At 34.3% G+C, this 15,131-nt stretch overlaps 1 protein-coding gene across 1 annotated transcript in view; it reads left to right on the forward strand.

Annotated features, from left to right (window-relative positions):
* The window catches only part of CCDC73 (coiled-coil domain containing 73), a 171,233-nt gene that overhangs the window by 44,942 nt on the left and 111,160 nt on the right, over positions 1-15,131 (forward strand). The window contains exon 3 of the mRNA XM_027072670.2: positions 1,267-1,419. Coding sequence (XP_026928471.1) covers positions 1,282-1,419 — 138 coding nt within the window. The 5' untranslated portion in view covers positions 1,267-1,281. The remainder of the gene's footprint in view (positions 1-1,266; positions 1,420-15,131) is intronic.

Raw genomic sequence — 15,131 nt, forward strand, 5'->3', positions numbered from 1 at the left:
ATATGAATGTTCATGGTAGCTTTATTCATAAAAGCCCAAAGTGAAAATGACTCAGATGTCTTTCAGTGAGTGCATGGTTAAACCATAGTATGTCCATACTATGGAATATTACTCAGCAATATAAGGAGTGAACTGTTGATACAACAGCTTGGATGAACCTCAAGGTAATTATCATGAGTGAACAAAATCTAGTCTTTTTTTTTTAAATTAGATGAGATTGATTGATTCATTGATTTTTCAAAGTAATCTTTACACCCAACGTAGGGCTTGAACTCACAACCCTGAGACCGAGTCACATACCCTACTGACTGAGCCAGTGAGGCACCCCTGAACAAAATTCAATCTTAATAGGTTACGTGATGTAGGATTCCATTTTGTGTATAATGCTGTTGAAATAAACAATTATAGAAATAGAGAACAGAGTAGTGTAGTGGATATGGAAACAAGCTGCATGAGGGAGCTACTGTTGATGGTACAGTACTGTATTTTGATTGTAGTGGTAGCTACATGAAGCTATACATAAAATAAACTTGTACAGAATTATACACACGCCCACACACAAATGAGTGAATGTACAGGTGGAAGAATTTTATAAGTTCTGTGTATTGTACCAAAGTCAGATATACAGTTTTTATAGTGTACTATTAATATGCAAGATCTTAACATTGGAAGAAGCTGAGTGGTGTATGGACACCCTGTACATTTCTTTCCAACTACCTGTGAATTGATATTTATTATTATGAAAAGTTGAAAAGAGAAGTTTCTTGTAGCCTGACTCATACTGAGAAAGATATTTAAGTCTTGGCTTTTAGTAAAAGGCAGTTACTTCATTCTTTCTCTTTCAACTCTGTAGGGTTTAAAGATTGAAATACTATTAGTATTCATAGCATCCTTACAAAATGTGATATATCAAGGCAAAGTTAGGAAGCACATGGTCTGGCAGCTTTGGTATGAAGCAGTTACTGAAGGGTCACACCTTGTCTGCAATTTAGGAATCCAGCTTTTAAGATGTGGTGTTTAGGGGAAGAAAATGTAGTTTGTGCAGGTACTAAGGTAACATAAAAAGCTTCAGCCACAGAAACTATGGATGCATCACAAAACACAAGTGGTGTCAAGATTAGAATAGTATTGATGACAAAACTGTTATTCAGTGCTAAACCTGAAGTATTATGGGATACAGGTGGTTATATCTTTATGGTAAATGTACTTTTGCTTGAAAAACCTAGATAAATGATTTTTTTCAGTTAAAACCTTTTTATATTACAGGAAGTAAATGTTAATATGGAGAATCATTTTAAGACTGATTCATCATCCTCTACCTTTGCTCTTCAAAGTTCTTCAGAGACCATGTTTTCTATTCAGCTATTAGATTTCAAAACAAGTTTGCTGGAAGCATTAGAAGAATTACGTATGAGAAGGGTAAGCTCATTTTTATAATGCTTTAAAATTTTTTTATTATTTATATTTTAGTTAATATACAGTACACTATTGGTTTCAGAAGTAGGATTGAGGCTCCTGGGTGGCTCAGTTGGTTAAGCATCTGACTCTTGATTTCTTCTTAGGTCATGATCTTATGGTTCTTTTTTTAAAGTTTACTTATTTATTTTGAGAGAGAGAGAGAGTGAGCACATGCACAATCATGGGAGGGACAGAGGGAGGGAGATAGAATCCCAAGCAGGCTCTGCACTCGCAATGCAGAGCCCAGTGTGGGGTTCGAACTAATGAACTGTGAGATCATGACTTGAGCCAAAATCAAGATTTGGACCCTTAACCAACTGAGCCACCCAGGCACCCCAAGATCTCACAATACAGCTCACGAAGATATTGGCAAAGGACATATCTGATAAAGGGTTAGTATCCAAAATTTATAAAGAACTTACCAAACTTAACACTTGAAAAACAAACAACCCTGTTAAGAAATGGGCAGAAGACATGAATAGATACTTTTCCAAAGAAGACATCAGATGTCTACCAGACACATGAAAAGATGTTCAACATTAGTCCTCATTAGGGAAATACAAATCAAAACCACGATGAGCTACTGCTGCACACCTGCCAGAATGGCTAAAATTAACAACACAAGAAACAACAGGTGCTGGCAAGGATGTGGAGAAAGGGGAACCCTCTTGCACTGCTGGTGGGAATGCAAACTTGTGAAGTCACTCTGGAGAACAGTATGGAGGTTCCTCAAAAAACTAAAAATAGAACTACTCTAGGATCCAGCAATTGCACTAGTAGGTATTTACCCAAAGGGTACAGGAGTGCTGTTTCTAAGGGACACATGCATATCTGCATAAAATTGTAAAAGATGTTTGGTTTCAGCAGATATGTATTGTTAAAAGCATTACATTTCTGAGACTCTCTGTGTCTAAATTTGAAGCATATGTTGTTAACTCTCTGTAAGATAGATTGGAGTTGGTACAATTTTGGAGAGAAGAAAATAAATTATAAAATTGTTATAATCTAGGGATGAGGTCATTAGGATTTATATATAACTGTGAAGATAGAACAGGAGAGACAGGAAGGAGAATCAATAGAATTTGGTGATTTCTTGAAAATGAGCTGTGAGAAAAGATCTGAAACAACATTTTTATTATGTGAACTTTGTTCTAGGATTTAAAAATATTGCAATTTGTTATATTAAGAAAATTTAATTACCATGATCATCCTATATAAAAGCTATTTATTATCTGTATAACAAAAGCCTATTTAATAAAGAAGAAATCCTGCTTAAAAAGGGTGTGTTGGATAAGCATTAAAAAGTGATTTTTGTAAAAGTAGCTTAAAGTGGTATCTTTTCTAAGTTAAAGCAACTCTAGGTAACAATTTAAAACCTCATATTCATGTTTTACTATGTTCTAAGCATTATATTTGGTCTGTTTCTATTTCCATTTAAAAAAAATAAACTTCCCTTAAAAATCTTTTGAAAATTTCAGGGTAGCAATAGAAATGGTGTTTTTAATAGCTAAATGCAGAACTAAATACTACTTAAAAAAAATGTTTTATTTATTTTTGAGAGAGAGGGTGGGGGGAGGGTCAGAGATGGGGACAGAGGATCCAAAGCAGGCTCCATGCTGATAGCAGTGAGCCTGATGCGGGACTCAAACTCAGGAACCATGACAGCATGGAGCCTGATGTGGGGCTCTAACTCAGGAACCATTAAGATCATGACCTGAGCCAAAGTTGATGCTGAACCAACTGAGCCACCTAGGCACCCCAGTAAATACGACTTTTAATAACATTCTTTATTGAAAGAACTTTATTTGTAAGAAGGGGAAAAATTCCTCCTTTTTATGGAAGAAGATACATGTTGATTTAGTGTGGTGGCAACACTTTATCCCTATTGCTGGATTTTAACTTTTCCCTCATATTTTATTAGGAAAATTTCAAAAATACATAAATGGTGAATTGCATAGTAAACACCCATATACCCACCATGGTAGGTAGAATAATGGTATCCCACTGATGTCCACATCCTAATCCTGAGAACCTTTGAATATGTGACCTTACATGGCAAAAGGGATTTTGCAGATGTGATAAAATTATGAATTTTGAGATGGAGGGATTGCGCTAGATTATTCAGGTGGGCCCAATGTCTTCACAAAGGTTTAGAATAAGAAGCAGGATAATCAATATCAGAGAAAAAGATGTGATGACAGAAGTAGGGGCACGGTCAGAAAGAGATTTGAAGGTGTTATGCTGCTGCCTTGGAAGATGGCAGAAGGAAGCCATGAGTCAAGGAATGCACGTGGAAGCTGGAAGAGGCAAGGAATTTTTCTGTGGAGACTTCAGAAGCTCTGCAGTCCAGACAATATCTTGATTTTAGTTAAGAACATATCAGACTTCTGATTTCCCAAACTGTAATAGAATAAATATGTGCTGTTTTAAGCCAAAAAATATGCTGTAGTTTGTTACAGCAGTAATGGGAATCTAATACACTCACTGCCCAGATTCTACTCTTGGTCTCATATATATTCTTCTATCATTGGTCTCATTTTTTTGATGCATTTCCATGTGAGTTTGAAATAAGTATTCTTTAGTTTGTATATCATTAACTGAAGTTCAGCATTTATGTATTTTTCTTTTAATATAAAGTGTATATACAGTTGACCTTGAACATGGGTTTGAACTGCACAAGTACACTTATATGCAGTTTTTTTTCAATAAATACAGTACAATGCTGTAAACATATTTGTCTTATAAATTTCTTAACTTTTTTTCTCTAGCTAACTATTGGAAGAATACAGTATATAACACATGTTACAAACAAAATATGTGTTAATAAAGTGTTTATGTTACTGGTAAGGCTTTTGGTCAGTAGTAGACTATCAGTAGTCGTTTTGGGGTAGTGGAAAGTTATATGTAGATTTTCAACTGTGCTGGGGTTGGTGCCTCTAACCTTCATGTTCAAAGGTCAACTGTGCAATGAAGTGTATAGTTCTTAACTGCACCATTTCATGAGTTTTAACAAATGTCATCTGATTCTTTGTCAAGATATAGAACATTACTAACTCCCCCAGAAAGTTGCTTCATGTCCTTTGTCACTTATTCCTCATCCTTATCCATCCAGAGTCAACTGTTGTTCCAGTTTTTTCCACCATGGATTAGTTTATCTTTGTTCCAGAAATTAATGTAAAAGGAATCATTATAATGTATGTTCTTATGTATAAGGCTTATTTTATGCAGTATAACATTTTATTTATTTTATTTTTATTCACAGTATAATATTTTAAAGATGAATTTGTGTTGTACATATCAGTAGATTTTCCTTTTTATAGCAGAATACTATTCCGTTGTATAAATGTAATACAGTTGGTCCATCTGTTGGTTACTTAGGTGGTTACTAGTTGTTGGCTATTATGAATAAAGCTATGGGAATATTTTTGTACAAGATGTTGGGAGGCATGTATGACATACTAAGCAAGAGATCTTATTTGGGAACTATTTATGGGATGTTGATTACCTCACATGCCCTCTCTGCTCTCTTCAGTCTTCATTGAAAAATTTTAATATTTCCCCATGGTAGTCTGAAGAAATATTTTTGTTTAGCATTTTAAAAAGAAAGCAAAAAATATGCAATTAAAGGTAATAATTGTATTTAATTTGTAAAGTTAAAAAAGGGAGAACTAAAATACTGAACTACAATTATTAATGCGCTTGGATGGAATTGATTGTTAGGTCCTTGTATTGTTTAGGAAATAAGACATTGACCAGCTCTAGACTTTGTTTAGTTATGTAGGCATATTAAAGTTTTCAGGATAATCAGCAAATCAATAGAAATAGGGTTTGTATCATCCCAAATAGTAGAAAGAAATGTATCATCCCAAATAGTAGAAAGAAAATATGTAATCATAAATTATCTTCAATTTGATATTGCAAATAGCTGTAAAGAAAGAATAATTTTAGGTTTTAGCTGTCTCTGAAGCTTTATCCTGGTAAAAATGTTGATGCTGTCTTCTGTGTATTCCAGAAACTGGCCCAGCTAATCTACATTTTTCTAATTAGTTTTAATACTGACAGGTCTGTTAATAGTAAACTCAAGGCTTTCTTTTCTCTTTCCTTTCTCCCTCAAATGTCTTTATTTTGCCATGGATTTGTAGATTGCCATTTATGTTCTGTCAGTATTTTAAAGAGATTATTGAATTCTTTTGTTGTAGTTGAGAAAGTTGATGTTCATTTAATTGCCCCTCTGTTTCTTTCTATTTGCTCATTAGAGCTTCTTTTCCCCTTTATTTGGCTCCAGTTTTAATGAGTCTAGGTGAGAATTTATTTACATTTTGTGAGACTCATTTTGGTTCCTGAATCTTAGGAAAATTTTCACCCATGATCTTTTTGAGTACTGCGTCTCCCCTATCTTCTGTTGTCTTCTTCTGGAACTCCCATTAGATAGCATACTGGACCACATCATTTTATCTTTTATGATTCTTAACTCTTTTATGTTTTTTATCTATTTGCCTCTCTATTGCATTCTGTGTAATTCATTTTGTTGTTTCCTAATTATCTCTTCAGATGTTTTTACTTGCTAGCTAATTGCTTAGAGTTTTAAATTTCAATAACTATATTTTTCATTTCTGTGGTTCCTTCAAAGAATCTGCTATGGGAGCCTGGGTGTTCAGTTGGTTGAACGTCTGACGTCTGCTTAGGTCATGGTCTCATGGCTTGTGGGCTTGAGCTCTATGTCAGGTTCTGTGCTGATAGCTCAGAGCCTAGAGCCTGCTTCAGATTCTGTGTCTCCATCTCTCTCTGCCCCTACCCCCACTCTCAAAAATAAACAAACATTAAAAAAAAAAAAAAAAAAGAATCTGCTATGGTCTGAATATTTGTGTCCTCCAAAATTCAAATGTTGAAACCTAATGTCCAGTATGAGGGTATTAGGAGGTAGGGTCTTTGTGAGGTGATTAAGTCAGGAGGGATAGAGCCTTCATAAATGGGGCTAGTGCCCTAACAGAGTTCCCTAGCCCTTTATACAATGTGAGGTTATGAACGGGGGAGCACCTCTCATCAGAAACAGAACCTGATCATGTGGGCACCCGGATCTCAGACTTCTAGGTTTCAGTACTGTGAGAAATAAATTCCTGTTTTTTATAAGCCACCCAGTCTGTGGTATTTTGTTTTAGCAGATTGAACAGATAAAGATAGCATCTAAAAATTTAAAGTAATGTCAATCAAAACCCAGTGGGATGTTTTTCAGAATTTGACAGGATGATTCTAAAGTTATATACATAAGAAAAATGTATGTAGATCATTGCCTTGTACACCTTAAGCTGATACATCATTATATGTCAGTTATATCTCAATGAAACTGGAAAAATAAAAAAGTGTGAGTATAGACAAGAACCTTTTCAAAAGATAAGAATGAAGTGTTACTTGCTTTATTAGATATTTAAAACATGCTCTACTATAATAATTAAAAATGTGATGCTGTTGTAGGAATAAGTAAATCAGTTAAAGAATAAATCAAGTGGGAGAAAAGAAGGATAGTCAGTCAATAAATGACATTTGGATAATTCGTAATACTTCACATGCAAAAATAACTTTTGGAGAAAAAGTAAAATGCCAAGAAAAGTATATGTATGCTAGAAAATATAAGACATAAATTTTGTAGTCTAAGGAATAGAGATTAGCTTACCTGAAAGAAAAAATGGCTAGATATGATGACATACAAATTATTAGCTTCTATGGGATAAAATCTGCCATAAACAAAGTTTAAAAACCAGTGGTTGAGAGAAGATATTAGCATCATGCAAAATTGAAGAAAGGATCAATATCTTACTTACAAACATACAAATCAAAAATACCACAATCGAAAAATAAAAAGTAAAAACATAAATAATCATAAAATATACAAAAATATGCTTAACTTTATTAATAAAATAAATGAAAATTATTGAAAATACATAAAAAAGATGAACAATCCCCAGTGTTGGCAAGATTTTTTAGGAGTATTATTCTATCCTTTCTTTACCGATATGAATTAGTACATATGATAAATAGAAATTGACTTCTCTCTAAATTTAAAATGTAGAATTTCCTGATTGTTAAGTATGAAGAATTTATACTTTTATCTAGGATAATATCTTGTTTGGGCTTAATTGGGTAAAGATTTTTTACAATGATAATATCCTATAGTGTTTTAATGGGAAAAATTATAAACAGTATAAATGTCTACTAACAGAGGGTAAATAAGTGATACTATTACATTAGTGACTTTCAATAAATGATACTTCTTGGTATTCATACCCTTGAGTAGATTACTCCCATATTATCTTAGTCCTGGTCATGTGACTTGCTTTGGCAAACGATACATTCATAAGCATGAAACAAACCAGAGGCTCGATGAGTACATTAGAGCTTGTTCTCTTGGAAGATACCCTTTTGGAAGTCAGTTGCCATGCCGTAAAGTCAGAACAGATTATTTAATGATGGAAGGTACATGAGGAGAGACACTGGAGTGGGAGAACATTATGATCATTGCAGCCCCAGCCAAGCTATCAAGTAAATGCCTCTGCATGAGTAACCTGATCCATATTACGTGAAGCGGAAGAACTGTCTGAGCTCAATGTATAGAATTGTGAGGCTTAATAAATTGTTATTTAAAAATTTTTTTAAGTTTATGCATTTATTTTGAGATTGAGAGAGAGAATGAGTGAGCAGGGGAGGGGCAGAGAGGGAGGGAGAAAGAATCCCAAGCAGGCTCTGTACCATGAGCACGGAGCCCGATGTAGGGCTCGAACTCACAAACTGCAAGATGATGACCTGAGCCAGAACCAAGAGTCAGATGCTTAACTGACTGAGCCACCCAGGCACCCCAATAAATTGTTATTTTAAATCACTAAGTTTTAGGGTTTGATATGCAGAATTAGTGACTGAATCAGATATGTAGAATATTATGTAGCTCTTAAAAAGAGTAAGGTAGGTACATATGCACTAACATGGGAGATGTAGATGGTACATGGTAGTGTAGGACCATAAAAATGACCCTGCAAGCAAAAATTTTTTTCTTTAAAAAAAAATTAAAATTTGTGATTGTTCTGTGACTTAAAAATATTTTTGGAAACATTATATACTCTCTTCTATTATAAATAAAGAAAAATGAAAAAAATATTTAGTATATTATAATTTAAAACAGTAGATACATTGAGGATTAAAGTGTTTTATTTCTTTGTGAAAAACTGATCATGATAACTTGGACAGTGCTTACCTTATTGTTGTGTCACTCACAATATGGAGTTAGCATTATTTCTCTGCCTTTGCAAATTATAATACTCCTGTTCAGGTTTGGATCAGCTTCCCATCTTTTACCTTTTGCATTTTCAACATTGTCACATATCTTTGAGAACTCCTTCAATGTGCTATTTTTGCTGGCATTACTAATTCTGGGACATCTTCATCCTTTTTATCACACTCAGTTTCCTTCCACAGTCACTTTTCATTTATGTTGATATGTCTATCTTTGTTCCTCTGGCTTCGTTTCTAGGGTCTCTCAAATGGCAGTAGTGTTAACATTATTATGGTCAGCTCTTCTCCTTCTCCTCCTCCTCCTCCCCCTTCTCCTCCTCCTCCCCCTCCTCTTCCTCTTCCTCCTCCTCCTCCTCCTCCTCCTTCAATTCCTCCTCCTCCTCCCCCTCCTTTTATAGCAATCTGATTTTTATTCCAGTATTTAGAATGTATAATATATATATTTGAATGGATATGCAATGATGTATGAAATAATTTTATTAAAAAAAGCTTTCCAGAGGAACATATTTAAACTTAAGAAAAATTCCACAAATGGTTGACACATATTCTACATTTAAATTTGAATATTTTTTCACATGAAATAATTACAGCTAATCATTCAGTAAAATATAAAAGCACAAAAATGGAATTCAGCTCAGGTATCTATCAGATAGTCTTTCTCAATAAGACTGAAGTCAAAGTAAAAATAGAGAGGTATATGATCGTATTGAATTTTGCGTCTACCAAAAGGAAAGGAGCACAAAAATAGTATTGCAAACTGGCCAATTGACCATAGAGATTTTCTAAAGGTACATATATAGTACCATAAAATTTCACCTTTCCATGGAGGAATAAAAGATAAAATGTTAATTTTTAAAAATGTTTTAAACTGCTTTTTTTTGGAGAATATTACTGGGTTGACAAATCTAATTTTATTTTGAAAAATTAGCAAGAAATGAACATTCACAACCCAAATGAAAAGTATTAAGAATAAACTATATGAAACCAAAGTAGTCTTACATAACCAAAGGTTAATAATTGATATATAAGATATCACTGCAGTCAGAATTAACTTATGTGTATTTTCATGTTTCTCTTTCAGAGTATTCTCTTCTATTGAAAGTATTAAGTGTGAATTTTACAGTATGTTTTAAAAATTTAAAACATACCATATTTTTGCTCAAATTATAATAAAACTTACAGGGCAATATGAATCACATTCCTTTATTAGATATGTAACTATATTATAATTATTGTAAGTTTATTAATATATCCCATTGATGGACTGACAATGTAGCTATTCTGTAACTCCATTTATATTTTATTTGAATTTTACTTCCAATGTTATTCTCTTTTTTCTTTTTCTGCACTTCCGTTTTTTTGGCTAATTCCCTTTTTGGATTATCTGTTTTTATAAAATGTTATGTGGATTTATCACTAGGAGACAAGAAAGGAAAACACCTTACATGCTTTACTGTCTTGGCATAGACTGAATAACAGACACACATGACTAGTCATTGACAGACTGTGAGATAAGTGACATGATTGATTACGGATCATGATCTGTTATTTAGAAGCAGTTTGTGGATTGAAGAGTTAGCAGTGAAGTTTGTGCAATTACTCACAGTCTTGTTCAACTGAAATTTGAACCATGTTGCTGGGGAACTGGTGGTGTTTGACCAAATAAGGCAACTGAAATTTGTGTGTATTGGAATTTTGAGGGCTGCTTGTATATCATTAAGTGAAAAATGCAAGTTGTTTTTTAAAAATAAAAGTAAATGTATAGTCACAGAAAGCAGTTCTGGAAGGATATATATTTAACCATTAACTATGGTTATTTCAGAAGAGTAAAAGTTCTTTATAGTGTTCTTGTACCCATTGTGTAATTTGAGGCTGTTTTACAGTAAAAGATATAACATCATAGGGGTGCCTGGGTGGCTCAGTTGGTTAACCTGACTTCAGCTCGGGTCATGATCTCATGGTATGTGAGTTCAAATCCCACGTCAGGCTCTCTGCTGATAGCTCAGAGCCTGGAGCCTGCTTCAGGTTCTGTGTCTCCCTCTCTGTCTACTTCTCCTCCACTCACACACTCTCCCTCTCTCTCAAAAATAAATAAACATTAAAAAAATTTTTTTTTATCAGGGTGCCTGGGTAGCTCAGTCAGTTGAGCATCTGACTTCGGTTCAAGTCATGATTTCATAGTTTGTGAGCCCCATGTCAGGCTCTGTGCTGACAGCTCAGAGCCTGGAGTCTGCTTCGGATTCTGTGTCCCTCTCTCACTGTGCCCCTCCCTCACTCATGCTCTCTCTCTCTCTCTCTCAAGAATAAATAAAACATTAAAAATTTTTTAAATAAATAAAAAAATAAAATTTTTTATCATTATATAAAGTATTTGCCATGCCATGAGATACTATGTTATCTGTTAACACCAATATAAAATCCAGACAATAAAAAACAATATGTGATTTGGATATTAGAATTTAAATAGAAAATGGGCATTTTAAATAGAAAAGGAAATTTATATTATAATTAATACATTGAAGAAATTAGAATTGAGAAAAAAAGGTAAGAGATGGAGAATTTTATCTGAGGCTTGAAATCTTAAAAATAATCAAATGGAAATTGTGTAAGTAAAATATACAATACTCCAAATTAAGAACCCCATAGATTTAACAGCTCCTTAGACACAGCAGAAGAGAAGATTAGAGAACTGGATGATAGTAGATAATAGTAAAATGCCACCTGCAGATTTAGAAAACTCTGTAAAACCCAAGTGTGATGAATACAAAGGAAATCACTCCCAGATGTATCATAGGACTACTGAAAAACCAAACAGAAAATCTTAAAGGCAGCCCAAAGTGGTAAAATATCCATTAGTTTCAAAGGCATAGTAATACAATTGGTAGTGGACTTCTCAATAAAAATCATTCTGCCCAAAAGACAAATGAGAATTTAAAGTGCTAAAAGAATAACTAACAACGTAGAATTCTATTCTTCCAAAATATCTTCAAAATGAAAGTGTGAATCTTAAGTGAATTACATTTTAAATGATTTTTTTCTAAGTGGAAGAAGCCAGATTCAAGAATCTGTTGTATTATCCAGTGCATTTATATGACATTCTGGAAGAGACAAAACTATAGGGATGAAAACAAATCAGTGGTTACCAGGTGTTGATAGGGATTGACTATAAATGGAACGCATAAGAGAATTTTTGGGAGTGATAGACCATTCTGTATGGTAAAGTGGTGGTGGAAACATTACTCCACACATCTGTCAAAACCTGTAAAACTAACACCACAAACAGTGATACTATACAGTATGCATAAATACTATACAGTATGCAAAAATTCAGTCAGGATTCAGAAGAATTCCAAGATGGAATGCAGACTGTGAAAATATATGTAACTGTTTCACTAACATATGACATCACTTCAGGGAAAGAAATGGGTGAGAAAAGAAGTTGACTTAAGTAACTTTGAGAAACTGTATTTTGACTAGATACTACAAGGATAAAACCAAAAAGGTACATAAACACTGTCTCTAGTTGGTAAATTTGTTTCTTGTGGGAGTAAGACTGAAACTACAGGTATGCTAGGGTTGAACAAATTAGCAAACTGTAATGAGGGCTAGGTGGAATGTTTTTCTATGTTGAAGGAAGAAGTTACACATAAGCAAGAGGAGAGGCTAGAATGAGCTCTGTGGTGCTAGATTAGAGTTGGAGGTCTCACTATGAACTTATGATTTCATTGTATGCAGATAGAAACATACAGAATTATAGACATACATATGTACATGGGTTAGTATATTCTGCTGGAATGGCCTAAAAATAGTGACAACTCAGTATCAGCAACTATATATAGTGCCCGGATCTTGGTTCTAAGTATCATTATCTAATAAAAGCAACCAGGACTTCTTGGAGAAATGGTTATTCTAGGGTTGGGCATCTTGTAGTGCTGCAAAGTATGAAATAACATGTCAGAAGGATACAGAGGCCAGCCTGGAAGAGCTCCCCATGGACAAAGCTGGAACAATTTGGACAATGAAATAAGAATAGTATTGGATTATAACCCAAAGAATAAACTAAATATCCATTATTTCCTACTAATAGAAATAAATGATTGAAATAAATGGGGGAGACAATAAATCTTCTTTACGGGAGATTACAATTAACGTAGGAGAAAGGAGAGAAATAGAAAATTGCCTTTAGAACATTACAGTAATAGCGGCACCTGGTGGCTTAGTCGGTTAAGCATCCGACTTCAGCTCACAGTTCCTGAATTCAAGCCCCACGTGGAGATCACTGCTGTTAGCACAAAGCCATCTTTGGATCCTCTGTCCCCCTCTCTTTCTGCCCCTCCCTCTCTTTCTCTATCTCTCTCTCAAAAGTAAGTAAAGAATAAAAAAATAAGAAAAAGAACATTACAGTAATAATTGCTGCAGGCAGGATCCACTGAAGAAGGCTAAAATTAGTGGATGAAACAGAATAGTTGTATAGTCACACAATATCTTCCCCAAATGATTTGGTAAGTTAACTGTTTTTTTCCCCCAAGGTTTTATTTATTTTTTAGAGAGAGAGAGAAAGAGAAAAGGAGGGGCAGAGAGAGAGGGGGGCAGAGGATCCAAAGCGGGCTTTGTGCTGACAGCAGCCTTCTCCATGCAGGGCTTGAACTCAGGAACTGTGAGATCATGACCTGAGCTGAACGCTCAACCAATTGAGCCACCCAGGTGCCCCTACTGTTTTTTTTTTCCTTTTTTTTTTAATTGAAGTATAATTAACATACAATGTTATATTGGTTTCAGGTATACAACATACTGATTCAACAGTCTTGTATGTTACTCATTGCTCACCACAATCAAGTGTTGTCCCTATCTGTCATCATACTATGTTATTACAATATTGTTGACTATCTTCCTCATGCTATACTTTTCATCTTCATGACTTATTTTATACCTGGAAGTTTAATACATCTTAATTCCCTTTATCTATTTCATCTATCCCTCCACCCACTTCCCCTGTGGAAAACACCAGTTTGTTCTCTGTATTTAAGAGCCTATTTGTTTATTTCTTTGTTCATTTGTTTTGTTTCTTAGATTCCACATATAACTGAAATTCTATGGTACTTGTCTTTTGGTATCTAAATTACTTCACTTAGCATAATACCCTCAAACCCATTCACGCGGTCCCAAATGATCTCATTCTTTTTTTTATGGCTGAGTAGTAGTCTATTGTATGTTCATATCACATCTTTTTTAAATTTTTTATTTATTTATTTTTTTAATTTACATCTAAGCATATAATGCAACAAAGATTTCAGGAGTCGATTCCTTAATTCCCTTTACCCATTTAGCCCATCCACCCTCCCACAACCCCTCCAGTAACCCTCTGTTCTCCATATTTAAGAGTCTCTTATGTTTTGTCCCCCTCCATGTTTTTATATTATTTTTGCTTCCCTTCCCTTATGTTCATCTGTTTTGTGTCTTAAAGTCCTCATATGAGTGAAGTCATATGATATCTTTCTCTGACTAATTTTGCTTAGTATAATACCCTCTAGTTCCATCCATGTAGTTGCAAATGGCAAGATTTCATTCTTTTTGATTGCCGAGTAATACTCCATTATACATATATATATATATATATATATATATATATATATATATATATATATATATATATATACATACACACACACGCACACACACACACACCACATCTTCTTTATCCATTCATCCATTCATCCGTTCATCCATCGATGGACATTTGGGCTCTTTCCATACTTTGGCTATTGTTGATAGTGCTGCTGTAAACACATGGTGCATGTGCCCCTTTGAAACAGCATACCTGTATCCCTTGGATAAATACCTACTAGTGCAATTGCTGGGTTGTAAGGTAGTTCTATTTTTAATTTTTTGAGGAACCTCCATACTGTTTTCCAGAGTGGCTGTACCAGTTTGCAAAAGTGCAAAAGTATTTCTCTTTCTCTGCATACTGGACAACATCTGTTGTTGCCTGAGTTGTTAATGTTAGCCATTCTGACCACGTGAGGTGGTATCTCATTGTGGTTTTGATTTGTGTTTCCCTGATGAAGAGTGATGTTGTGCATTTTTTCATGTGTTGGTTGGCCATCTGGATGTCTTCTTTGGAGAAGTGTCTGTTCATGTCTTTTGCCCATTTCTTCATTGGATGATTTGTTTTTTGGGTGTTGAGTTTGGTAAGTTCTTTATAGATTTTGGATACTAACCCTTTATCTGACATGTCATTTGCAAATACCTTTTCCCATTCTCTTGGTTGCCTTTTAGTTTTGCTGATTGTTTCCTTCGCTGTGCAGAACTTTTTATTCTGATGAGGTCCCAATAGTTCACTTTTGCTTTTGTTTCCCTTATCTCCGGAGATGTGTTGAGTAATAAGTTGCTGG

This window comes from Acinonyx jubatus, chromosome D1, assembly GCF_027475565.1.
Source record: "Acinonyx jubatus isolate Ajub_Pintada_27869175 chromosome D1, VMU_Ajub_asm_v1.0, whole genome shotgun sequence".
Classification (NCBI taxonomy): Eukaryota; Metazoa; Chordata; class Mammalia; order Carnivora; family Felidae; genus Acinonyx; species Acinonyx jubatus.